Raw genomic sequence first — 27,807 nt, 5'->3', positions numbered from 1 at the left:
AACTTAAGTTGCAGTAATAACTCCCAGGACGAACTTCCAGATTATGTAAAAAAAGGAAGATCCTGAACTTTCTACTCTAGCCGGAATGGTACAGTCTCCTAATGAATAATTAGCACAGTCTCTTAATAAATCAATAGCACAGTCTCTTCTAAGTGAACTTTCTTCAGACCCCAGCTAGGAAATGTCCATCCACCTGGCTGCCCTTTGAGGAGTACACTAGAGCAAGAGATTCCAAGACAGGCATGCAGCACTTTCCCAGGGAGATCTGGTTAAGTATTGCACCCAGCAGCCCTCTCTCCTATTGGCCCCAGGGGTGTAGAGGTACACTGTCCTTGTATCCTGTAGCTCTTGGTAAACTGCGCTCTAGCTGAGCTACTTTCTGTCCCTGCTTGCAGGCTGTCCTTTCCTGGTGGACTGTAAGGTGGTGGAGCTTCCTCTGTCAGCTTCCTTTCCTTCCCTGCAGCCTCCAGCCTGAAGACAGACCCCTCTTTCTGGGGTCCCCTCCCAGGAAACACAGCAGTAGCTTCAGTAATCCACCTTCCACCAGATTCCATAACTCTGCTGAGATGGCACCTTATATTCAGGGGCAGTCTACCACACTACTAGGGTCTCCAGACTGGGATTGGTCAGACTCGCATGAATATGCAGATCTAGGTCTCCACCCTTCCATCCACTGGTTTCTGAAAGGTTCCATGGACCTCCAGAACCAGGTGGAGGGGACAGAGGTCCAACCTGCTGAGTCATCCAGCCTAACCTGGTCTGACCTAAACTTGACCCCACTCAGATATGCTCACTTAAACTACCAGCCAGTAAATTTACCCAATTCTCTAGTGCCACTAGAGGGTGCTACATGCGGTTTTGCCCACAAGACAACAGACACCTCCCAAAAACGTGAACAAAACGCACCGGGAAAATGCATCAACCTACATAGGTTTGAACCAGGCCTGAAGCTGCTACTACTCCTATCTTCAAGGACACAGCCACATCTCAGAAAATTGGGCTTGTTCAGATCATAAGTATTGGCTCAGTTACTCAGGTTATCACAACACAGGGACTGTGTTAGAGTGTGGTTAAAATAATAGGACATGTAGCTTTTTTGCACATTATAGTACATTGCCATGTGTTACAACACATTGAAACATGCTGCAGCATAGGATAAGCATGAATTTTTTTTAAAAATTGCAACTTGTGGTAAAAATGCATTGCACCACGGTACAATTTAAAAAAAACAAAAATGAAAAAAACCCCACTATGCATGCCCATTGGTTTGAATGAGCTTGTAAAGCACACCGATGTCCTCCAATTCAGGCTAAGTCTGCATATGCTGCAGACCAAAAAACAGAACCACAGTAGTACACACAGTCATAACAGCTGATTGGTTGGGAACAAGCAGTGTAACCTCTGCTGGTCAGCACAGTGCAGCCAGTGGTGTCAGCTAATATATTTTTAAAATGCAATAAACTTTCAAGGCAACTGAAAATAGAAGAAATGTATTGCTAGAAGCGAAGCAAAGATTTTTGGGACCAATGGTTTTAAGGGGTAACACAATGTCATATTTTTTTCACATAGCTTATAAAGGAAAAAAATGGTTAGCACTTCTGCCTGGCAGTACTAGGGTCATTGGTTCGAATCCTAACCACTGAACTACTTGCCTGGAGTTTGCATGTTCTCCCTGTGCCTGCGTGGATTTCCTCCGGGTACTCCAAAGACATGCTTGGATCCTATCTAAGTTGGCCATAGTATATACTGTATATGCATGAATGTAAGTTAAGGACTTTAGATTGTATGTCCCTTGAGGGTTAGGGGCTGATTTGAATGTACAATATATATGTAAAGTGCTGCGTAAATTGACAGCGCTATATAAGTACCTGAAATAAATACAATTTTAAAAAATGTCCGATATTTTAAGGACATGTAGAATGAAGGTTTTAATTGTTAATTCTGTATTTTTCAAAAAGGACAAGGATTAAAATACACTGTAAAATGTTATGTTGCATTGATATACTATTTAGCATAAAACCAAGGTCAGTCCTAAGTTGCAGTCCAAGGGTTAGCTATGATAATACTAGTAGAAAGTGATAAGTGTGTGATGCCTACTGACATACACCTTATCAGAGGTATGAAAATCATGGTGAAATTGAGTATCAATTGAGATGTAATAGAAAGATGGAAATGGACGGGAAGAGTAAAGAGGACATGAGAGGTAGGTTCTAAAGAGGCAATGGGAAGGGGGAGCAGAGGTAATGAGGAGAGGTGAGAAGAGAGAAAATGGGAATTTGTTGACAGTGAGAAAGGTGCATCTCCCAAACCAGGGGCAAAGTCAGAGGTTGCCTATTACAGGGTCATAAGTATGGTTCAATTTTCAAATATTAGATATAAAACATTATTGGGTCAAGAATAGGGTACATTTTTTGGGCTTTAGCGTGTTTTGCTTTTAGGACAGCAATTGTACACAATGGACTTTGCCTATTCTACAGTGATCCTCTTGTTAGGAGTTTCCACATTTCAGAACTCTGGAGAGATGGATCTCCCGGTGATCTATTAGAGGATCAGGAAATCCCATCCCCTGGTGTGCGTACGTAATGTTTTAGGTTATCTGAGGACGAGATTTGGACCATATGGATTCTTTGGGACAGGTTATTCAAGAAGGATATTGATATGAATATTTGAGGGTTTGAAGTAAGTAAAAGTACTTTAGTTACTAATTTTTAAGACCACAAACCAGGAATAAGTTTTGTTGTACCATCTTTTAAGGTCCTGTTTGATTGGGCGCAGAAGGGGTGAGAAATTTGTTGCAAAGATCTTGTCAATCATGGAAGTAATTTTGGTCCTCAGATAGGTTAAGTGGGTGATCTTCCAGGTAAATGTGAAATGGAGTATAATGTTGGGAAGTCTAGCTGGGGAAATGGTGATGTTAAGGGCATCTAAATTATAGGAGTGGATTTAAAAGTTAGACAATTCCCCATATGTTTTCAATTTCACTATGAGAAATAGCAGGTCATCTGTACATGTCACCACTTTAATTTGAGTACCTCTGACTGGTAGACCTGTGATGTTTGCATTTTGCCAGACATGGGGTAGGAGACGTCCCAAAGTAAGGATAAATATGAGTAGCGATAGGGGACAGCCCTGTCTTGTGCCAATACTGAGGGGAAAAAAGGAGTATACTGCTGCAGAAGGGGTCAAGTATATGACATCTAGCCACTGGCATGTGTGTTTCCCAAGCCCAACATAATGGAGGGTGGCTTTCAAAATTAGCCAGTTCACAATATCCAAGGCTTTGCAGAATCGGTGGAGAGTAAACACTATGTGAGACAGCAAACTGAATAACAATCAATACTCATTGCATTGTCCTTTGCTTCTCTGTTGGGCATGAAACGCACATGGTTTGGATGAACGATGCATTGTAGGTAAGGTAATAATAATCGTCATTGTACATATTATTATTATTATACAGTATTTATAAAGCGCCAATAGTTCACTCAGCGCTGTACATTACAAAGGGGGACAGAACATGTGACAGAACAATACCAATACAATGCAAAACATGAGGGGATCGAGGGCCCTGCTCTTTCGAGCTTACATACTGTACAAGGAAATCTCTGTTTGCATTACCTGAATGGTAAATTACATAATTAATACATGTATAGAATAATAAAAGGCTATGTATTCTATAAAATAACCACTTACTGTTATACAGTACATAGAGTGATTAATTCAATCGTTCCACCACACCAGGTTAAAAACAATTCCTTACTGTGGGCTTTCACTGTCCTAAAACGCCTTCCAGATGACAGGAGGGTAAACAAGTAATGACAGTTTGTGTGTTCAGCCACAAAGATTTGTGGTCAAACAAAGATAGGGGTGTTGAAGTTCCACCCCTGAATACCAGGCTGATAGATTAATCTGAGCTTTATTGCATACTATAATTAGAAATATCAATGCAAGATATTAAAAGAAGAAAAAACTCTGGAAACTATGCCCAAAATGGCAGGCAGTTGACAAAGGACTAGTCACCAGTATTGCCTATGGTCTGTGTGCAGATACTTTTTCACCCCATTACGTACGGACATGTTTTGCATGTATGTTCCTGTATGGTGGCAGCCATTTTGGTAGAGTCAGTCTTTGCTTCTCAATGTCTGTTAGCCTCCAGCAAAGAGCATAGTAGTGACATCACCAAATGTCACTCCAAATTTTTCTCTAGATGATTTAAAACTGTAGATGCAGCAAAATGGAATGGGAGTGCTTAGGCACACGTACATAACAGGAATTGCATTGCTATATTTCTGGAAGAATTCAAAACAAAAGGCTTACGCACAGTTAATATTTCTAGCAATTTTTCACTGGGTTCAGGTCCACTTTAGACAATGACATGAGCGTTTTATGGAATTACTATCCTAAGGACAGCTTGTAAACTTTTCTTTGCTATACGAAAACCTTAATTAAACATTTAAATAAAATTAATCAACCAACAGAAAAGAAGCACATAATTGCAAATGAGCTTTGCAATCACCTCTTTTATACGCCAAGAAGGATTCCATAGAAAAAAAAAAAAGAAGAAGATTCATTGCCTACAGCAGCCAAACTATATTTTTCCATTGAGGAGGTTGAGATTAAATATGACTAATAGCTATTGGCAAAACCATTGTTTCCATGCTAACCACTTTGTGAATGCAATACACCTTTTTATATCCCCATGGACAATGACCTATGCTGTGAGAACATTAAAATTACAACAGAGAACTAGAAATGTGAAACTGCATGTTCTTAGTTCTCAGACCTGTTGTCAAACTGACAATTTGATCATAATAAGAGTCATATTCGATTTAACTGATGCATACTGATACTTTCTAATTTTGTTTTGGCATCTAAGCTTTAAAACCTCCAGGAAACCTAAAAATCCTCCCTTGTAGTGGGGTTTGTGCGTGCACTGCAAGGGTTAACTGTTTGTTTCTGTCTAGGGGAATTCAAATCAGTTTAATTTACCTGATCCTCTGCTCCCAGGGCAGATGGCGCTCCCATATGCTCCAGTGTTGGACTTTTCCCAAGCGTCCTCATGTCCTATGGGCCCTACATTGGTTTTGATGACAGAGTACATTGAACCACAGGAACATAGGGGAGAAAAGGCTGTGAAGACTGGTCTAGCAACGCAGACGAGCCTTCAGGAGAAGAGGATCTGAGAAATAAAGAGTGATTTACCAAATGCACTACACAAAAACAAGCAGTTAAAGCGATTTTCACACTGATCTGTGGTAAAAATGCATGTGTTTTTTACGACATTTTGGGACGTTTTTACTGCATCTGCGGTGAGTTTGTAACAGGACATGTGACTCAAAAACTTCACCAAAAATGCACCTCGGGTGCGTTATTGATGCATTTGAGCCATCTCTTTGCTGTGTTTACCATTGGATTTCAATGGGGAGGTGCATTTTTGGTGTGTTTTTTACCACACCAAACTTGTACCAAAAATGCAGCAAGCAGGACTTTGAAAAACATACTCAACCAACAATGGATTAGTGTGAAGAGTTTCATAGGAATATATGGTCACACGGTATTCTTCCGCTTTGTTTGTTTGTTTTTTTTTTAACGTAAAAGCGAAAGAAAAATGGATCAGTGTGAAAGCAGCCTAACCCTTGTGGTGTGGGCACAGCTCCACTTCAAAGGAGGATTTTTAGGTTTCCTAGAGTTCAGCTTTCATAATGTCTGGTCATAAAAATGTATACCTTTGTGTGTCAGATAAAGTGCACTACAAAAATGCATAAAACCATGAAAAGATATAGCAGTTCTGTAATCTTTTGCTCAGTTGGACCATTTCTGCCAACAGATATATTTTCAACAGTATAGCCAAAAAAATAACTTTTTTTTGTTTTTTTAGAAATAAGTGGTAGCACATTTGTTTTTTGACTTATGTTTTACACAATAACTTTCAGTACAAAGCATTACAAAAATACACAACAGTGCATACAGATGTAAAATGCAAGGAGTCTTCACATGCAAATAAATAACAAGCTTGTCCTCAAGGTTTGATAAAAAGGTGATCTACACAGGTAAACTCCTTCAACTTTTAGCTGCATTTAGTGCAATAATGCTACTTATAGTGGTAACTGAACCCAATAAACAGTGTGCCTCGCTTTTGATAGCTGAATAAAATGTAATCCAGCTCATCAGGCAAAGTCCTACCAAATATCATTGTATTTCGGCAATGAAGAGCAATGCCTGGGCCAATGTGCCCTGGCCTTCTTGTTCAATTAATCTTACAAACAACATTAAAGTAGAACTATAGGCAAAACTTTTTTCCCCCCATTTTGGATAGAGTAGGGGAGAGTTATAAACAGCTGTAAGGTTTATTTTGCCCTCTTTGTCCCATTGGGGACATTTCCCTTTATGTCCTGTCCTATAGCTAAAACAGAAAGCGAGAGGAAATCCCTGCCCCCCAGGTCACTAAAACCAGTATCCCCATTGGAAGATTTCCCCTCTATTACTTTTCTGGGGACAAAAATTTGGGATTTTTTTTACTTTCAATGATAATGGTAAACTGGCCAATTAATTCTCCTTTAACCACTTCAACACGGGGCACTTTTACCCCCTTCATGATAATAACTTGACAGGGATTCTAACCCCCCTGCACTCTATCCACAGCTAAAACCAAGTTTTGCCTTTAGTTCTACTTTAATATATTCTAAAGTTGGAGCATTAGCCCCCAATCACACCTGAATGTACTGTTGCGCAATTTCTGAATCGCTCCAGTACTCAAGAGGAAGATATCCATTATTCTCAATGGACTTGTTCACACCTGAGCTTCTTTGTCACATCTCCTGAATCTCAAAACAGAGCACAACCATCTTTGGAGCAGTAATGCACACTTTTGGATCCATAGATTTTAATGAAGGTGCTTGAAAACATGTGTTTACACACATTATTCAGTTTCTCCTGTTTAACCACTTCCGTGCAGTACTATAGCAGAAATACTGCTACAGGGCTGCACGGGTGCGCAAAGTCACGTATATATACACGTGATTTTGCAGCTCCGGGTAAGGGGCGTGTGCGCCCTAGCTGCGTCGCCATTCGTGGCCTCGGCTGTCAATCACCGGGTCACGGGCCATTTCTCGCCTGCACCCGGTGATTGCCAAGTATCTCCGATGGGAGGAAGAGACCCGTGTATAAACAAACACAGATCTCTCCCCTGTCAGCTCCTGCACACTGCCATGTATGGCTCTGCATAGCAGAGCCATACAAAGCAGTGTGCTTACAGTGAAACACAGCCTCTTAGTAAAACAGCACACAGTTAACACTTTGATCGCTCCAGATGGTAACCCCTTCCTGCACAGTGCCATTAGTACAGTGTCAGTGCCTTTTATTAACACTGATCCCTGTATTGGTGTCATTGGGGATGTCAGTGACACCAAGTCAATTTCCCTAATGTCAGAATGCACGTCGCACTCCCGCTATAAGTCGCTGATCACTGCCAATACTAGTAAAAAATTCCAGTATATATACACCACCATTTGTAAATGCTGTAACTTTCACATAAACCAATTAATTTACATGTATTGGGATTTTTTAGCAGACATGTAGCAGAATACATTTTGGCCTAAATTTATGATGAAATTAGATTTTTTTTTTACTGGACATGTTTAATAGCAAAAAGTCAAAAATATTTTTTTTTCTCTCCAAATTGTAGGTCTTTTTTTGTTTATAGCGCAAAAAATAAAAAAAAAAACCGCACAGGTGATCAAATACTACCAAAAGAAAGCTCCGTTTTTGGGAACAAAAGGACGGAAATTTCATTTGGGTGCAGCATTGCATGACCGCGCAATTGTCAGTTAAAGTAATGCAGCGCCGTATTGAAAAAAATGGCCTGGTCAGGAAGGGGGGGGGGGGGGGGGGGTAAATCTTCTGGAGGGCAAGTGGTTAAAAGTCTGTGGGCCAAAAAAAAAACCAAAAAAAAACACACGATTCTGCTCCTATACAACAAGTTGCACACAAAAGCATAACAAAATCTTTGTCCAGCTACATTCCAGTGTTATTGGGGGCTTATGTGCAGCTGGAAATTGTTGGCACTCCTACACTTCATTTTGATATTTAGTTTGCATGTTCCAGAAGCATAATAAATGTTCTGAAGAAAAGGGGAGGTTGGACACTCCACATACCACCAGTGTTAGTTTATTACCTGTCCAACAATCTATCATGTTTTTCATGACTTCTCGTCGGTAAAATGCATTCACACGGGTTTTTTGGATGCCCCAAGGTCAGAAATACATTTTTTTTAAAAATCAAAAGGAGCTACTTACTTGACTAAAGGTTGCTTCTCGTTTTTCGGATAATCGATGCACCCCAGTCTCACGCAACACAGGGCACACAGCCAGTCCTTCAGCCCCATGGATTCTAGAGCAAGACAAGAGACATGCAGTGAGCAGACTGAAGGCTCACCTTCCTCTTCTTTCCACAATTACAGCATATGAACCTTCATCTGTCAATATGATGAGTGTGTACAGAACCAGACGTTCAGGTACAATGCACCGTCCAATATTATTTTTCAGCTCCAGCAGACAGTAAAACATTCCCTTGAATAATACAAAGTGGAGAGGGGAGGCTAGTAAAAAGCTCCAGAGCCCAGTCATGTGGCTAAGTAACTCTAACCTGCCTGACAATCAGCCAGTTCTAAATGCTAATTACTTATTAGCATTTGTGTGGAAGATTTCATAAGAGGTACACCGCACAGCCTCCTGCAAGCTCAAACAAAGCATTGCTAACTGGCTTTTCAGCTTGCCCATCAAACTAGTTGTGTAACTGAAATATTTAGTAAAGAGGATGATCTTTTATTACATTTAAAGGTAAAAACACGTAGTATACATTCTATCTGTTCTACAATGGAGCTGACCAAAGGGGATAACGTTCCTTGACGCTAAAGGCCATTCCTAGCATTTGTCCCTGGAATTATTTTTAAATGCCCCAAGTTTTTATTAGCCAGTTTTGTAAAGCAAATCTTTATGTGCACTAAATATAATTTTTCAGTAGCTCAGGTACCCTAAAGTTGAACTCACAGATGAAAGCAGTATTAAACCCAAAAGCAAACATTTATTATATTGCAGATTGTTAGTTCTTAGATGTGATTGCTACAGTTGTTTTCTAGGCTTTTTTTCTTTTCATCTGGTTATCCAGACAGAAAGTCTGTTGTTTTTCAACAGAACAGCTCTCTTGCAGATACAAGGATGAGAAAGACCATTTAACACCAGCTTAAAAGGATCGTCAGAATGCCCTGCTTAGATGTTAACCTCTTCACACCGGCCGCATGCAAATGTGAGGCCTCCTGGCGTCTGGGCCTAGACGCCGAGCGGCCGCACATTTGCGTACAATTTAGAAAAACCGATGTGCTGAGAGCGTGTGCATGCGCGTTCCCAGCACACATGTCCAGTACTCATGGAAAGGTCCCGATCACCTCTTTTGATCAGGACCTTTCCTGATCATGTGACAGCGAATTACGGTGGTCACATGACCCTAAAATCCCGCCCTGTCTCCCGGCTTCTGAAACCCTTAAAGGGCCGGGAGGCGCCGGCGCCAAGGGCTTAAAAGAAGTCAGGGTGAGATGTCCTATAGACATACTGATCAGCTTTTATTTATTTATAAAACCTTTATCCCAAATGGAACAAAAAACTGTTTGCTTTAACTGGTTATAAAGTGCTAGCTGGAGTTTGGCTTAAATTTGTTAGTGTATTTAAATCTGCTAGTAGTTCTAAGGCTGCATTCACACTTTAGCGTTTTGTAGCTTGAAGCTCCAAAAAAAGCTCAAACTTTAAAAATCAAATTGTTCTCTATGGTGCCTTTTCACATCTGACTTAAAAAATCAATTGTTCTCTATGGTGCCTGTTCACATCTGACTTAAAAAATCAATTATTCTCTATGGTGCCTGTTCACATCTGATCATGTAAACAGGCTCCATAGAGAACAATTTATTTTTAAAATTTTAGTTTTTTTGGAGCTTCAAGCTCCAAAACACTAAAGTGTGAATACAGCCTAACGCCCCCGCCCTCCAGACTGACAATCATGTTGTCCAAATCTGCCCCCTCTGCTCCATCATCCAGAGTGGAAGCACTCTAATAAGGGAGGCATGTTACTGACTAGATTGCCAGAGAAAAACAGATGGAAAAAAGCATTAAAAAGAAAACTAATGCAACCACCACTTCAAATGATTGGTAAGATGCCATTTATTACATTTTTGGTTTTGGGATTAATACTGTTTGAAATAGATATGTAAAAACTGTTTTACCTGCCAAAGGAATTTGTTTCACTGTCCATGAGGCTACACAAATCCAGTCCATTAGATAACACAGCTCTATCAGGAGAGGGGATTTAATGTTTCTCTGCTGCAGTTCCATTTTCACTTACAGGTCTCTTCCCTTACCCCACCCTGTGACTGTATTAATGATTGCAGAGCTGCATTCATTTTGTCTTTTATATCTGCCTGGAGTTCAGCTTTAAAATTTTATTTTGTCCTTTTTTTAAATGCCTCATTGACCTGGGAGCTCAGGCCCATAGACCGTGAATGGGCTGTGTGTTTATGCTGCCAGGTGCCACATACAGGCAGCCCAAATAAGTGTATAGGGATGCAGGAGCTGCATGGACACAGCTGCTCGTCTCCGTTTTGTGATGCGTAATAGTGAGTGGCCCCAAACAAAGACTGTTTTGGGTCTGCTCACCTGCACATCTGTCAATTACAATGAGTGGCTGTGTCCGTGCAGCAGCTGCATCCCCATAGACCTATATGGGCTGCCTGTATGCAGAATAGGGTTGCCACCTCATCCCTTTAAAACTGAACACATATTCATTCCACAGGTTCTGTGGCTGATTAAGGTGGTAATTAAACTCAGTGCCTTATCTGCATTAAATTAGCCTCTGAACCTGTGTAATGTATATGTGTTCAGTTTTAAAGGGATGAGGGGGAAACCCTAATGCAGAACCTGGCAGCTCAAGCCACGTATACAAATGCTCCATTCACGGTCTAAGGCCCTCAGCGGTCATGGTAATGAGGTCTTTGAGGAAACCTGTTGCAAAAGAGAATATGAGGGCTACCTCCTTGTGAAAATGTCTGTTACTTGGCTGTCTTTGACCTAAATACTTGAGTGACTCACATGGAATAATCTTTCAGCAACCACAGTAAAAATGGGAAGAGAAATGAAGCTTCTGCTCACACTCAAATTGCCTACAACATAAAATATATAGGTGTGCTCTCTTCTTTAAAGCTGTAATTTAATCTCATACTTTGCCTTAAAAAATAGAACCTTCCCATTTTCATTACATACCTTATCTTAGAACCTGTGATGTCATCACTGGATCTTTCTGTTCCTCTATGCAATGCAGGAAGATCATGGCTAGTAGGAGGGACCAGCAGGGTGTGGTACATAGCTTCCTGAAACCATCAGAGCACCCTGCCTCAGTACTCTGCTAGCCCAGCAGTAGGCAGGCTCTTGGGAGAGGTTAGGCAAATATTAAAATGCCTTCATGGGTGGGTGTTAGTCTGGAGGAGTGGCCATTCCTAGGTAGGCTTCATTTGCATGAAGGTAAACACCAACATATGATGCTCCTCCATAACTGAAAGAACTGAAATCCAATAAAAGAAAAAGTTGATAATATGAAAGGGGGGGGGGGGGGGGGGGGGGTTGGTTGTTTGAGGATACTCATGCGAAGTGTGTGCATGGGGTGATTCTGATGTGAAGGGGAGGGGTGAGAACACTAATGTGATGGGCGCTGTGATATATAATGGGGGCACTGCAATGTGAAGGGCTGACTGAGAACACATATGAAAGCAATGAGGGCTGTGATCTGAAGGGTAGAATGAGGACACTGATATGGATGGGGTGATATGATGTGAGGGGGAGGCTGTGATATGAAGGGGGAACTGTAATGTGAGTGGGGGGGGGATATGAGGTCAAGAGGGGTTGTAATGAGAAAGGGGGCTGTGATGTGAGAGGGGACTGGGGACACAGATGTCAAGAGGGCACTGTGGTGTAAACAGGGGACTATGATGTGAGGGGGGACCGGGGACACAGATGTAAAGGGGGCACTGTGGTGTAAACAGGGGACTATGATGTGAGGGGGGACTGGGGACACAGATGTCAAGAGGGCACTGTGATGTAAACAGGGGACACAGATGTAAAGGGGGCACTGTGGTGTAAATAGGGGACTATGATGTGAGGGGGGACTGGGGACACAGATGTAAAGGGGGCACTGTGATGTAAACTGGGAGCTGGGATATGAGGGGGAACTTGGGATGCAGATGTAAAGGGGGCACTGTGATGTAAACAGGGGGCTGGGATGCGAGGGGATACTGGGGACACAGATGTAAAGGGCGCACTGTGATGTAAACAGGGGGCTGTGATGTGAGGGGGGACTGTGGACACAGATGTAAAGGGAGCACTATGATGTAAACAGGGGGCTGTGATGTGAGGGGATACTGGGGACACAGATTTAAAGGGAGAACTGTGATGTAAACTGTGGGCTGTGATGTGAGGGGGGACTGGGGACACAGATTTAAAGGGAGAACTGTGATGTAAACAGGGGGCTGTGATGTGAGGGGGGGCTGGGGACACAGATGTAAGGGGGCACTGTGATGTAAACGGGGCTGTGATGTGAGGGGGGACTGGGGACACATATATAAATGGGGCACTGTGGTGTAAACAGGGGCCTGTGATGTGAGGGGGCACCGTGATGAATGTTACTCTGCATTGTGGTTCACTGCATCACTCAAACTTGCTTTGTGCTTTACTGCAGCGCAATGGTGTAAATGAACCTGAAAGAAGAATTCTTCACTGCTCTATCCAAAGTAAAAATAAGGCATTTTGGATGGAGTTAGGTTAAACTATAAGAATACAACTTACACCAGTGGTCAATGAATGTACAAAAGAGCCTTGTACGTTTACAAAGCACACTGTTGTGGTTTACAAATGTGTATTGCACTCTGCTGACTTCTAAACTCTGGAGAGTTCCTTTCAATTTTTGTCTGGTAAAATGTGGTCAGCAGGACAGGAAGTGAGGATACATCTCTCTTCCAGAGCCCTGATAACAGTAAAAAGCCAACACACAGGAATGCAAAGATGCATGTTGGGTGCACATGCCCATGAAAGTGATGATCATGCCACATGTTAGGTATCATCACATACACCAGAGTGACAGCAATCATTTTAAAGCCATTATTCACAATTAACCATAAACTGAAGCGTTAGTTTGACTTGAACATTGGCCGTTCGTGTGTTCGGCAAACACATGAACGGTAAGGGAGTTCGGCGGGCTGTTCGCATTGTGATTGGCCAAAGCAATGCACCTGACCACAATGCTTTGGCTAATCTCACCACATGATGATGTCACAAGGGGGCAGAATGACACCACCCCCTTGTGATGTCATCACAGTAGCACAGTTGTCAGACACTGGGAGCCAGCATCTAGAGTGAAGCTTTTTTCTTTTGGGAGTGGCGGCGGGCATTGTGGTTGACATTGATCTACTTTGGGGGACATTTTTTAAAGTTTTTTTTTTAATAAAGGACTTGTGAAAGACTGTCTACTGTCATTGTTTACACTACACTGGGGAGGCCGGGATATGGGGGGCCTCCTTGTTAAAGAGGGCTTCCAGATTCGGATAAGCACCCCTGTATGTTGAGGGCATGTGACCTTGTATGGTTCAGGAGGGGTGCTCACTCGTCACCCCCCTTTCCAGGCTGCATGCTCAGATAACGGTCTGGTATGGATTTTGGGGGGAACCCAACACCATTTAAAAAAATATTTTGGCCTGGGGGTTCCCTTCAAAATCCATACCAGACCCGAAGGGCTTGGTATGCATCGGGGGACCCCACGCTTTTTTAAAGCAGAGAAAACTGTAAAGCAGAGAGCAATTTACTACCCAGTACCCTTCTGCAGCAGGTGCCCAACAGGTTTTACTTTTTTTTAAAACCCGTAATGTAGTAAACACACTCACAAAAGTAGCACCCAGTGCAAAAATAAAAGTGAGCACAAAGTGAGAGAAAGGGCCTTAGCCCTGATCCCTCCAGGCACAAGGCTACTGACAGGGACTAAGACACTCACTGGTCCACCTGGCTGAAACCAGGTGGACCCCTTTCTTCAGCAAGGCCGCCCCGAGTACTAAGTGGGGCTTCCCTGATGGGAGACCCCATGGGATGGGGAGAACCTGACCAGAAGGCCGCATGCCTCCCCCACCCAAAACTTTCAGGGCAGGCTCGAGGACCTACACCCTACTAATCAGGAAAGTGATAAAGTGCATACAGTGATGCACAAGTGACAAACAAACATAGAAAATAAAAAGGGAAAGGGGAAGTGCACCAGTGCTTAGTGCCATAGTGCAATACTATGATGGGCCGTTCGGCCAGGAATAAAAATTCCTCTGGCCCGGCCCTAGAAGCAAATGCGAAAAAAAGCGTGACTGGTGTAGTGACCATGGTGCCTAAAACTCAAAGTGAGCTCCCTCACTGTGAGACTTTTGGCACCCCTGGACTGCCACTCCAGGGGCACATACACTACAGGTTTCTTTCAAAGCCTGGCTCTCAGCCAGACCAGTGCAGCTGTTATCCATACGAGGAAGGCATTAGAGCTTAGGGAGAGCCCTGTCATAATTGGGGACAAGCCTGAATCAATCCAGGAGGAAAAGGAACAAGCTCACAGCTCCATACATATTTATATCAGCAGGGGTACAAACCAGCACCTTCACTCAACAAGAGGCACTGGCATTCCCCCTCCCGAAAACTAATAAGAACAGATACTACACTTGACCTTAGCCAGAAGGCTAAAAAGCAGGTGCCCAACAGGTGATTGACCCAGCCCAGCATATGACAGCTCACACACTGGTATCAGGCGGTCTGTGTCTTCGGAACCAGGACACTAGAGGATACTGGATGATTTGTAGAGATGGCATATGAGCTTTATTATGCATCCTATTTTCTAAGTCCTTCGACCATTGCAGAAAAGAAAATGGTAGCTGGTTAAGGAAACTTGAGCTTGTGATAGGTCAAACAGATTGGCCTCTACAAGAAAAGGTCAGTACTGCCATTTACTTGCTCATAGAAATTGCATGCACAAGGCTAATTAAATGATCTACACTATAAAGACAGTCATCTTTAATTCTCATTAACATGAAAAGGAGTGAAATTGAAATGAGCTCACACAAGCTACTCATGTAACAAAGCTCTTTGCATATCACAGATTGCCCCTAGCAAAATTTGAGTTTGCAAGCAACTCACTGGACAGGCAACCTGTTTTATCTGCTCAGAAGCAATCATCTTTAAAAAGAAGAAAAGAAAACACATACATACATTTTAAATTACAAAGGGTAATATGCCAATTTGTAATATAAATCTTGGTGCATTTTCTGTGTTGTTTTGTTAACCGTTAAGTTAAAAATGTTTTTAAATAGTACGCCATTACCACAGTGGTGTAAATACAGTCCACAAGAAAGAGGAGAGGTGGATGTGTATGGACAAACAATGCACCGTTATGATGCAAAAAAAATAATTTGTCAACAAATTGCCATGTCGCACTCACACAAGCACTTAACACGTGTGCATACAGAAAATGGTGCATTTTCCTCCCTGCACCAATTTTTGTTAATGCATCCAATTATGTTAACATCTGAGTTCAAACTCAGTTTCATTTCAACTGAGTCCTATGGCACCCTGCACAGGGACAACCCGACCAGGTAAGCCCATTAGTTTTTCAGGCAAACCTGAAAGCTCAGTGTTAGTCTTTGACTGGCCTGATGAAAAAAAATTTGCCATTGGTTTACAATCTCTGTCCAGGTTTGAAAAAAAATGGAAAAGGCCTGCATTCTTTTCCATATTTTTGCCCCTTAACATAACAGAGGTAGTCCGATCTAACTTTTGGATGTGTACTGAGGAGCGCTTGGCACAAAATTTCATGTCACTTGTAGGATTTTGTTAAAAAATATTTAATGGTTAAGAGCATCAAATACTCCAACGCGTTTCAGGGGGAAAAAAACTTCTCTTTCTCCCTTTCTTCGGGGTTTAAGCAGTTGATGTTAATAAAATCATGACAGAACAGAATGCACAAGGGGACCTGTGTTAAGGCTTGATGAGGACAAATGTCTCCTGATGGCATAGATCTAATATGGAACTGGAAAGCTTTTTTTTATGCAGCTAAAAATGGACGGACTTGGATGTGACAAAGGGAGATATGTTCTGTTCTGCTCATATTCAGCAGGGATCTGTTCATGGCCCACACTGAATGGAACCTAAGAAGAAGAATTAATTCAAGATCTGTGGTCTCTCTGGCCTTTATTGCACTGAATAAGGTTCAATGTAATATAAGGTCAGAAGGCATTTCTACATAAATACCATGTATCTCCCATGTCCAGCTGCGCCACCCTTTTGATTTGAAGAAGATATGTCCAAATCTGATCAAGTCAGGGTAGAAAAATGTACCTAATGAGATTAAAGGGTGGTGGTTTGCTGAGTAAAACAGCACAGCATGAAGCCCTCAGACTTCAGGTGCCCAGACTTCAGGCGCTAGTGTAAACTCAGCTGCAACTGGAGCAGATTATATATATATATATATATATATATATATATATACGCACTATATTGCCAAATGTATTGGGATGCCTGCCTTTACATACACATGAACCTTAATGGCATCCCAGTCTTAGTTCGTAAGGTTCAATATTGAGTTGCACCTCTAACAGCTTCAACTCTTCTGGGAAGGCTGTCCATAAGGTTTTACGAAAGTGTCTATGGGAATGTTTGACCATTCTTCCAGAAGCGCATTTGTGAAGTCATGTACTGATGTCCGACGAGAAGGTCTGGTTTGCAGTTACTGCTCTAATTCATCCCATAGGTGTTCTATCAGGTTGAGGTCAGGCCAGTCAACTTCCTCCACCCCAAACTAGCTAATCCATGGCTTTATGGACCTTGCTTTGTGCAGTGGGGCACAGTCATGTTGGAACAGGAAGGGGCCATTTCCAAACTGTTCTCACAAGGGGGTGAGAGCATGAAATTGTCCAAAATGTCTTAATATACTGACCCCTTAAGAGTTCCCTTTACTGGATCTAAGGGGCCAAGCCCAACCCCTAAAAACAACTCCACACCATAATCCCCCACTCATTTTTATGAGTCACAAGCTAACAATTTTACTACTTAAGAAATGTACTATTTATTAACTATTGTTTATATTCTGCTAGGATACAACTGTGATCCAGCATTCTGATGAATTTAAAATATGAATTTAAATATTAACTATAATATTAATTATAATATTTTATAATGTTTTTTTATGTGTTTTTAGAAACATGTTGTTTTGTATTTATACAGTACATGATTTGATTGCAATCTTTATAGAGATTTGCCATATATGTTCTGGGGCAGTTTCCCCACCTCTCAATGGGAGGGATTTCTATTATGCCATGTGACCTTGGTTTTTGTGATAAAAGACTATCAGACTAAGACAATAGATAGGCTCTGAGGAAGAGGAGACTGCTCCTTGAAGCCCATCAGCCACAATAGGGTCCTCACAAGATTGGGAGCTGACCCTGTGTATTGGTGCTTTGTATCTGATATGCCTATGTTACCACAGTGTTTATGAGTATATTTTACATTTGTATTTAATAAAACTATCATCCTAAGTAATGCACTAGGCTGGTGTGCCCCCTTTTTTCCCTTTTCTTTATGTCCATCGGATTGCCAGAAAGAGAAATGTGATTTTTCACTCCAGAGAACACGTCTCCACTGCTCTAGAGCTCAATGGCGGCGTGCTTTACACCACTGCATTTGACGCTTTGCATTGCACTTGGTGATGTAAGGCTTGGATACAGCTGCTCGGCCATGAAAACCCATTCCATGAAGCTCTCTATGTACTGTTGTTGTGCTAATATGAAGGCCACATGGAGTTTGGAGGTTTTTAGCTATTGACTCTGCAGACAGTTGGTGACTTTTGCGCACTGTGTGCTTCAGTATGCGCTGACCCCGCTCTGTCATTTTACGTGGCCTACCACTTCATGACTGAGTTGCTGTTGTTCCCAGTTGCTTCCACTTTGTTATAATACCACTAACAGTTGGTCGTGGAATATTTAGTAGCAAGGAAATTTCACAGATGGACTTATTGCACAGGTGGAACCTATCACGGTACCATGCTTGAATTCACTGAGCTCCTCAGAGTGACCCATTCTTTCACAAATGCTTGTAGAAACAGTCTACATGCCTAGGTGCTTGATTTTATAGTATCCAGGAAGGTGTACTTGTGGGGTACAGTGAATCTCAGAAGGGACACAGAATTCTTCACCAAGACACAAACAAGGTAACCATCAGTAGAAGTGTAATGTCGAAACTTCAGTGTGTTCAAATTATCGTGAACTAACACAAACATATCAAACTGAGGAAAATTCCACATCAGTGTCACATGAAGATAAGCAACAAAGTCATACAGAAATAGAAATTAATGCAGACAATCTAAATACTGTAAAAAGAAGAAATCAGGCTTCAAGAAGCTTCAATCAGGAAATCCAGCAGAAGCAATAAAGGCATCCCAGCCAAACATCTGTTCTATGTTGCTTGCGTAGCATTAAAACCAGAGCCAGATTCATAGGATGAGATGCAAAGACTTCCAACCCATGAGAAGCAAAAGTGAATCAGAGCTTCTGATGAGAAGATGACATCTCTTAGTGAACTGAAACAAATTTATAGAGATTTGAAATGGGACAAATATAAGGAGAGGTTGTTGAATGGGGTTGTTGGATTACTGTGTTCATGTATTTTATGCAACAACTACATCAATATTCAGTAGAGATATATTCTTCAAGAGAGAGATAGACTCAAACACTGCCACAAGGAAGGAGGTAAGATGTTTGCTTATATCTGGAAGCACCAGATATTGTCACTGGCTGCTAAGGGCTTGCACTAGTAAGGCGAGTATAAAGCAGAACGTAATACTCCCCTGCAGAAAGCTGCCTTGTCTGTGTCAAAATCTCATCATCGGCCTCTTCCAGGTTTGGGGTTTTCAGCCATCTTGATTGGTGGAGTCAGGATGATGTAACTCCCATGCATGGGCACTGGAATGAACTGATTAGTGCACTGAGGTCTGCTGAGAATGTACACTAAAATGTATGTGCTTTTAGTCTTAAAATCATATTTGTGTTGTGCCCTTCATGTTTAGCTAGGGGGAGCTAGTGTTTAATTGGTAGTGAGGAAGGCTGAGTAACAACATGAGTGTAATAGCCAGAAGGTCAAATCATGGTCAGGAGCTGAGAGGCTCTGCAGGCCAGCCCCTCTGGAATTTCCCTCTGATTTAGGGCTTTGGAGGAATGCCCTAGAGGCAGTGGGTGGATCTGAGGAGTGGATGGCTGCACTCTTGAAGGGACCCTATCCAATCTCCAACAGAAAGCTTGGCAAGGGGCTGGGACACCCTGAAAAGTGTTGGAGCCTGCTCAGTTGCAGGAGAGTTTGGGTTGAAGATAGAGAGGAAGATGTGAGATTGAAGGAAAAAGGTTAAGAGGAGGTCCACTGGGACGGGGCTTACCTGCAGATCTGGTGCTGGAAAGGAGGAAATCTCGGCGCTCACTGGCCCCCTGAGAGAGGACCAAATGTATGGCAGGGAAGGAGTAGCCCAGCTGCCTGATAGCAGCCACCAACCCACAAGCCATACAGGAGAGGACCCCCTGGATGGATAGGGGAAGGAGCACTCTGGTGGGAAACCAGATTAGCCACATGCCAGTGACCGTTCATTTCTTAAAGTAACAGGAACTGGATTTCCTGTTGAAGGATACCTCCAGATTGCTGGGTGAAGAGAAGTTCATCTAGGGTCTGGGGTGGTACACTAAGGAGATGCTGGCTAGCTCTCCAACAGAGACTGTGCTGCAGAGAAGGCTTGTAAATAGTTCCAGGAAGTTGTCCTCAGTTCATCAGTAATCTTGGGCATCCTGTATTTTAACCCTATCCCAGGTCAAATCCTCTAAATAAAACAACAAAACCAAAGCTCAAGGACTGATTTCTGACTCTGGATGCAAGCTTTTGTGAAGATGAGTGATGCCTGGCTGTGCAGGACTATAGGGGGACCCAAATCTTCCAGCGACTCCTAAGGGGGGTAGTGCTACATTTGCATATTTTGGCTTTTGTCTCTGCAGCTAGCACTGCTCAAATAACTATAAATATTCTGAATAAGTGATGGCTAATACCTTGTAGTTGGTGGTTTTCAGTGATTCCAAGCACACAAATATATCTAGATTTGACCACTTTATTTAAAATGATTCTACATTTGCTAATAATAATTTTAGGTGCTGATAGCTTTTGATATTAATCCACAAAGTTATTACTCCATAAAACAGTACTAGCTTCTGTCTTTATCACCAGGTAAAAGCAGGAAATAGCACCATCATTGCCAGAAGAAATAATAGTCAATTCACTGAATTATAATGCATATGGTATTTTCATAATCATTTATTGTTTGACTGCTGTTCTAATTCCCTTTCAAATGTAGTAATGCTACTCGTCCTAACTGACTCCTGTACTCCCTCGCTTTTGTGAGTGGAAGAAGAATAGAAAATGATGAAGTCAGTGCATAAAAGTTCTCCCTGATGTTCCATTATGTGGATTACATCACTGAAGATAATCTGCCTTGTATAAGCACAAGGATGTTGTTTTCTGGACTTGTTGAACATTTTTAGTGTCATAGGACAGGTTTCTGATGTATTTTGACTCATTTACAAACCTTTTCCAGGTGTCTAGAACATTTTTCATTTTTAGGCATTGCTATCCATATTTGCCTTGAAGTGCACTTTTTAATTCAGTTTATTTTCTGTGTTAACCTTGTCCTTGTGCGGGAATAGTTGGAATGGGCGTAAGGATTTTTTAAATTTATTTCAAGAATTTACACTGCACCACTCGCATCAGTCCCAGCTCTCAAGTTGCTAACAATCTAAGGTCTCTTATATGTACTTTTTGTGATGAACTACTAAACGAACCCAATCTATCTTAAAGATTCAATAAACCCACACATTCCAAAAAGTGATAATCAAATCTAAACCTTGAATAATAAATCATCCCTCCAATATGTAATCCAAAATCATCAAATATAGCAATCAGAATAATAAAATATCATTAAATAAAATAAAATAAATATAAAATTTAAATAAATCAAATAAGAAAAATAAATAAAATAAGTGTCCAAATCTCCAAAAAATAAGTGTCCCAATCTCCAAAAATATATATACTATATAAATAAATGTCCAAAATTCCAAAATTCCAAAAAAAAAAAAAAAAAAAAAAAATTCTTTATATGTTCAGTGAAGCAAAACGATTCCGCAAGAATACCTTGATATCCTCAAAAAAAGAAAAATATCATAGTGTACTACCTTCAAACATAAATATATATATGCTTCACACTGTGCAAAATTCAATCACATCAAAAAATGGTGAAAAATCAATAAATAAAATAAACGTGAGAAATCGTGATCACTCCAATCTCAAGTGAGTAGTGATACTAGGTACCAATATCCTTAGTACTCCAGCCAAAGTAGATGCTAAATACTATTACCCTCTTATGATATATTCAGGCATATACTGTTAAACAGGAAAGGTATTTCTCCATCATTCTTATCCCGGGGTATTCCTCATATGGACAAAGAAAGGCTCTATCAGGCAGATTCCATAAAAAGGTATAAATTTTAATCCACACTTACATATAAAAACACGTTATCCAGCTCTCTGCACTGAACATTTCAATCTCTGGTTGAAAAAACGATTGTTTCCAACCGACAAAATGGCCGCGGCGACACTTCCGGTTAGCGTGTGTGCGTGATGACGTCACTCCTCTAACGCGTTTCGTCACTTCCGGACTTCATCTGAAGGGATCTTTTTTGGAGATTTGGACACTTATTTTATTTATTTTTCTTATTTGATTTATTTAAATTTTATATTTATTTTATTTTATTTAATGATATTTTATTATTCTGATTGCTATATTTGATGATTTTGGATTACATATTGGAGGGATGATTTATTATTCAAGGTTTAGATTTGATTATCACTTTTTGGAATGTGTGGGTTTATTGAATCTTTAAGATAGATTGGGTTCGTTTAGTAGTTCATCACAAAAAGTACATATAATTGCTTATTCACTTCCTAGGGAGGAAGTAGTGTTTTGTGGCTGTGTAGGAGCTTTTTTGATTGATAATCTAAGGTCTCTATCTCACATGCACAAAGTAGGGCCAATTCAGAAAGGAGCCAATTAACGTACCAGCATGTCTTTGGATTATGGGAGCAAACCAGAGTACCCAGAGGAAATCTGGACAAGCACAGGGAGAGTATGTTAACTACATGCAGGTGGTGTCCTGATTGGGATTAGAAGTAAGAACCGCAGTGCTGCAAGATAGGAGTGCTAAGCGGTTGCATGCTCCTTGGTGGAAAAGTGCACAGGAAACCACAAAGGTGCGAGTGTGGAACATGGTTAACAGCAGTGACTCTCTCGTGAAGGGCTACCAGAGGAAACACTGCATTCCAACAGTAGATGTTCACATTGCATCATGAAAGAATAACTCTGGAAACAGCTACATTTCTCTGGGTCTGATGCAGAATATGCATTAAAGAACCTTAATATCTCTTTATTGGAGCAAGAACCTCCTCAAGGCAACACTGCTGGAACCAGATAACATCAAAATTATGTTTAGGGAAAGTGCTTTGTTTGTGAACTATACTTTTATATTTTCATGTATAGTATATGATAAATTCAATTTGTAGAGTCATTTTTCAGTAGTATCTAATGCTACCTCCAAATTTATATGTATCTTCCTGGCACGAGACCAGAAAATGGTATTTGTTGTTAAAAAAAAAAAGCTTTTTTTAATAGTGGATAGAGTGGGAGAGGTGTAGGTTCTCTCCTGGGATTTTACTGCCATCTGTGTCCCTGTTTATGAGATTATTGGACTGGAAGTGATGGGAAATCCTGTCCAACAGAAACAGACATAAATAAAAACACATTTTTAGAAGAGTAGGGAAGATTTAGAACATTTGATGTTTTTATTGAGTGTGCCTTCCTGTCCTAGTGCCAACCATGTACCCATTACTTGTTCTATTGTCATAGGAAAAGCAGCTGGAGAAAGGCGTCCCCAAGACGAGTACAGAAAGCAATAAAGAACAGACAGAATGTTCAACTATTTCTTACTCTATCCAGAAGTAAAAACTAATGGCTGAAGTTAGGCTTTAAATTTCGCCTCATGCAGCACTCTGGCAGTGCACTAGGGAAGAGGAATATGGATCCTGTAGTATCTAGACACTCTGGAGTGTGGCAGTGCGTGACTTCTTCTGGATCCTGCCAGGGAGTAGATCTACATCCTTCCTATCCCTGTCATATGATTCATAGCATGGGAGAAGAAAATTTTACACTTCCTGAAGGGGAGGTGGAGGGTGTTCCCATGTCAGATCTGAAAATTAAGTGGGGGATGGATAGAAACACAGCCCCAAGCCCCATAAAGAGCAACTATTCTGCTTCAGAGCTCTGATCCCCAGCATTGCTTCTGCTGGGTCCTCTCCAAGCTCCTAGAGGACACCCAGCCCACACCCATCCCCCACAATGCCCTCCAGCCTACTGAAGAGTCCCTGAGCCCCCTGAAGGAATACCATTCTTCCATATTGCCATCCAGACTGCTATAGAGTCCCCCAGCCCCTTCCAGAACCTTCATTCTTTCACAGTTCTACCCAGCCTTCTTCAGAGCTCTCCAGTCTTCTGCAGAGCCCCGATCCCCATCCAGAGTCCTTACCACACCTCAACCCCCCCCCCCCATATGTTTCCTCCCACTAACACCAACATCAGTGTATTTTTTCTCCTACTGACCTTACAAGAGCGTCCTTCTTCCTACTGACCACCAGTTGCCAAGGCATTCTTTCTTCCACTGACACTGGAGAATTTTTCCTTTTTCTCACCACTAATACTGGCCAATTTCATCCTTTACTGACCACCAATGCTGGGGCAGTTTTTAGACTGATAACCAACTCTTGGAAATGTTTTCCTGCTGACAACCAATGCTGGGGCATTTTGGGGTTTGTCTCAGGCAGCAGAAGAGCCAGGGTCTCTCCTGTGCAGGGATGCCAGGTAATGTAATAATCCTCACCCTGTCTTTTCAGTAAATTAGGGTAAACCAGTAGATCCTGCAAAGTGTATTGCTTTCCACTGAGTTAGTGTTCTCACTTTCGTTCACTTTAACTCTTCCGAATACCTCAAGTCAGACAGCAGAACCCAGACCTTTTCACTCTTTCTGCCAAGCAGACCTCCCCTTTCCGCTCCTTGCCTTGTTATGATGATCAGCATCATATGTGATGCATGCTACTTCCATACTCCATCACTGCCAAGCAACAGTACAGTGTACATTTTGAGCATGTACTACATCCAGAACAGTGACTTTATTTTTTGCCCCATTTCTACTGATGTGGCCATCTGATTATTCCATGACTGGCCATAGGGAGGACATCCTGGTTACCAGGAAATATTTTCTAGTAGTTATTGTGACATAGTGACTGGTATTTATTCAATCTTACAAAAATGTACAGTATATGCCACAATGCCACATATGATTCACAAATGGTCAGAAGATAAATACTAATCATATTGTAAAGCCAAAACTTTTTTCCATTTCAGATATAGTAGAGAATAGTTAAAGCCCTCCATCAGTTTTTTTTCATCTGTGTACTGCTCAAAAGATTTCTCTTTGTTTCCAATCCTGTAGCTACAACATAAAGTGTGGAAAACTCTCTGAAGCGAGGTAAATATTCTCTTAGACAGTTGTCACTGGAACAAATGTTTCCGTTGGAAAAAATCTCATCTATTTCTGTTCTGGTAGCAACCTAAAATTTTAGATCTTTCCTCACTTTCAGTGCCAATGATCACCATACAAAATAGAGGAAGCGAATCTCCCTAGCAGGGACACAGAAAGCAGTAAGAACCTAAGAAAGTTCGTAACCCCTCACCACTCTATTTAGAACTAAAAACAAAGGTTTTGCCTTTTAATTATACGTTAAATCAATAGAGAGAACATCAAACAGAAAGAACTCTCTGTTCCAAGCAGCGCTTCCCCACTGCCACTCAAGCCCCAAGTGCCGGAGTCAAGCTGAGCCATCCACACTCATCAACCAAAAGCAAAGAAAAGAGCTGCTGCACATCAGATTAAACACTAAAGTCTTTAATCTATGATTAAGCCCTGATTGGTTGAAACGCATCAGAGAGGGTGGTCCAAGGGTGGGGACTGTCATTGCCCTTGTAGAAGATTTATAATAATATTATTGTTACAATAAATGAAGACATTTGTAATATATCAGTGGTGCATCAGCTCTTTTCTTTTCAACAATAGTGATAGTAAAGTACAATAAAGGCTCCTAATTGACAGTCTAAACAGGTACCAAATCCAGTTACTATATGATCAACAATCTTCATAAAGCAAACAAAAACTAACTCCACCTTCCCTGACTGAGACAAATACTTCTTTATTTGCATCTCACATTCTCTCCCTCTCAGACACTGCAGCTCAGAGTTGGACGGTTTCAGCTACAGAAGCAGTGCTGTCAATCCAGAAAACAGTGGGCTAGGTGTGGCTAGGTGCTGATTTACAAGTTACATGCTGTGAATCAGCAGTGACAATGCTGATAGCCATGCCCCTCGCAGCATGTTTTTTCATCTCACTGTACTGCAAGCAGGTGGAGTATTCATCAGATCTTATGAGCAGTGCAGCATTGTTGCCACTCCATCATAGGAAGTTGCATTAAATTTAACGCTTCAATATCTACTTTAATACCTGCAATGTGTTACATACAATTTTTATTTTTTATGTGTCAAAAAACAAAACAAAAAGTAATATTCAGCATCCACAAAAAGTAATTTAAACCCCATAATGAATAAGGACAGGCCACAGTAGGTGTAGTGGTACTTGCCATCACTTTTTTTAAATTCTCATATGAAGTGCCGGGTACCCAGTCACTCTACAGTGACAATGGGTATGATTCAATCATACAACTTGGTAACAGTTTCATATACAGTAATTACTATATGCCAGACATTACCAACAACATGCAAATACACAATAAAACATGACAAGTATTTTGGTATGTTTCATGATGGCCTACAAGTGGACAACTACCTGTAGGACTATATACAAACTGAAGGTAGATAGATATATGAAAGAGATGATGAACAATCTCCAATAGGTAATGAAAGAATCTGTAAAATTAGTTGTTTTTAAAGAATGTAATACTGTATTACTATATTTATTAGGCCTGATCTAATTTAACACAGTCCAGTCATAGCGTAAAGTAAGATGAGACCCACTAATAAAATCTTACCGGTGGGAGCATTGCTGCACAAGCTTTTGCTGATGAGTTGTTTGGGAACTTGAAGTGCATCATGAAGGTGAAAACCTAAAATGAAATATATAAAATATTTATGTACTACTACTATTACTACTGCTACAATTTATGTATTACAATCACAGCTCTATACCTTTTTTAGAAATATAATTATCTTGAAATATAGTCAAACAAGTTAACAAACAAAACATAACCAATATTTGAAAATATTGTGTCCAATGCAAAACTTATTTGGCTGTTTTCAAGGGTTACTGCTTGAGCAATAATGAGCACTTGAGAATTCTCCTTTTAAACAAGAATCATTTGGACATGTTACGCGAACTGTGTGGTTTGGGTTTCAGGTCACCAAAGATGGTCAATACAAAATACAATCAGAGCCAACCTTTCTCCTTCAAGAAACTCATTTAATCTTTAATTCAAAAACTCCCAGATGATCCAGAAAATGAGGAGACCCTCTGCATAGCCAGTAAACAGTAATAACAAATACTAAACCATGTGCAACGAAGCACAGTCTATTGTTTATGCAGTTTACAATGTCAGGTGTAGTAAACTGTAGTTTGGAAAAATTGGATAGAGCAGGTGGATTACATTTTTGGGATGGAATAAATTGTGCATTACAAACTTGATAGATTGAAACAATATAACCATGCATGGAATGCATAGGAGGAATTCTGTAGATCAGCATCATACAAAGCAATCAAAAACTAAGATGAAAAGATTTTTACTCAGTACCGCCATACTACATTCAGGGCCCACACAAAAAAACTTGTGATTTTCCCTCCTACCCTTTTTTTCCTAATGCAGTCCACTCTTCTGCCATTCTCTCCTTCCCACCACCATGAAGTCTGCCTCTCCTGGCTCAGCTCTGGGCTTAACATAGCCAATTTAGCAAGGGGTGCTGGACTCTGGTCAAAACCATGGACCAGAACATTCCTAACCAAATTACTTTGTATACTTCTGCCTAAACATTTCTTTTTGATTGGGATAATTTTCTCTGTCATGATTTTATTGCTACTGGTGTGTTCTATCCAAACGAAAAAAAATAAATGTCCACTTTAATCTAATTACACATGGTTTGAAAGTTTGTGCTTACTATAGCTTTGCCACATGGATCACCATGCAGCAATGGTATTGAACAACCATAAAATCAATAAGGCTTACATAATTCCACTTTCAACTCCAGCTGACCATTTTTGTCAGCTCCAATATTGTAAGGCAGGACTGGAAAATATTATCTGTTAAAGGAAGTGTGAGGAGTGAAAACATCTACACTTGCTGTTGACCACTAAAATCATTCCACTCAGAACTCCTTACCAGTATGCTGTTTTAACAGGACTGAAAAGCAGCTCCAAGGCTACCGATGCTCACCAGCAATGCTTGATTTTATTTGGGCATTGCAGTAAAACTCTGGGAATCCACTCATTTCCAGTAGATGTTGTATCTTGTCTCAGAATGG

General features: G+C 41.0%; 1 protein-coding gene across 1 annotated transcript in view; it reads right to left on the bottom strand.

Annotated features, from left to right (window-relative positions):
- MREG (melanoregulin) overlaps positions 1-27,807 on the bottom strand; it is a 75,400-nt gene that overhangs the window by 29,962 nt on the left and 17,631 nt on the right. Inside the window, exons 2-3 of the mRNA XM_089672352.1 lie at positions 26,328-26,402; positions 8,292-8,385 (exon numbers count right to left, since the gene is read on the bottom strand). Of these exons, the coding sequence (XP_089528478.1) occupies positions 8,292-8,385; positions 26,328-26,402 (169 nt within the window). The remainder of the gene's footprint in view (positions 1-8,291; positions 8,386-26,327; positions 26,403-27,807) is intronic.

Source organism: Staurois parvus, unplaced genomic scaffold (assembly GCF_062004578.1).
Source record: "Staurois parvus isolate SC_StPar_1 unplaced genomic scaffold, SC_StPar_1.0 ptg000011l, whole genome shotgun sequence".
NCBI classification, from domain to species: domain Eukaryota; kingdom Metazoa; phylum Chordata; class Amphibia; order Anura; family Ranidae; genus Staurois; species Staurois parvus.
Note: the sequence above shows the minus strand (reverse complement) of the source record. Positions and strands in the feature narration are given on the sequence as shown.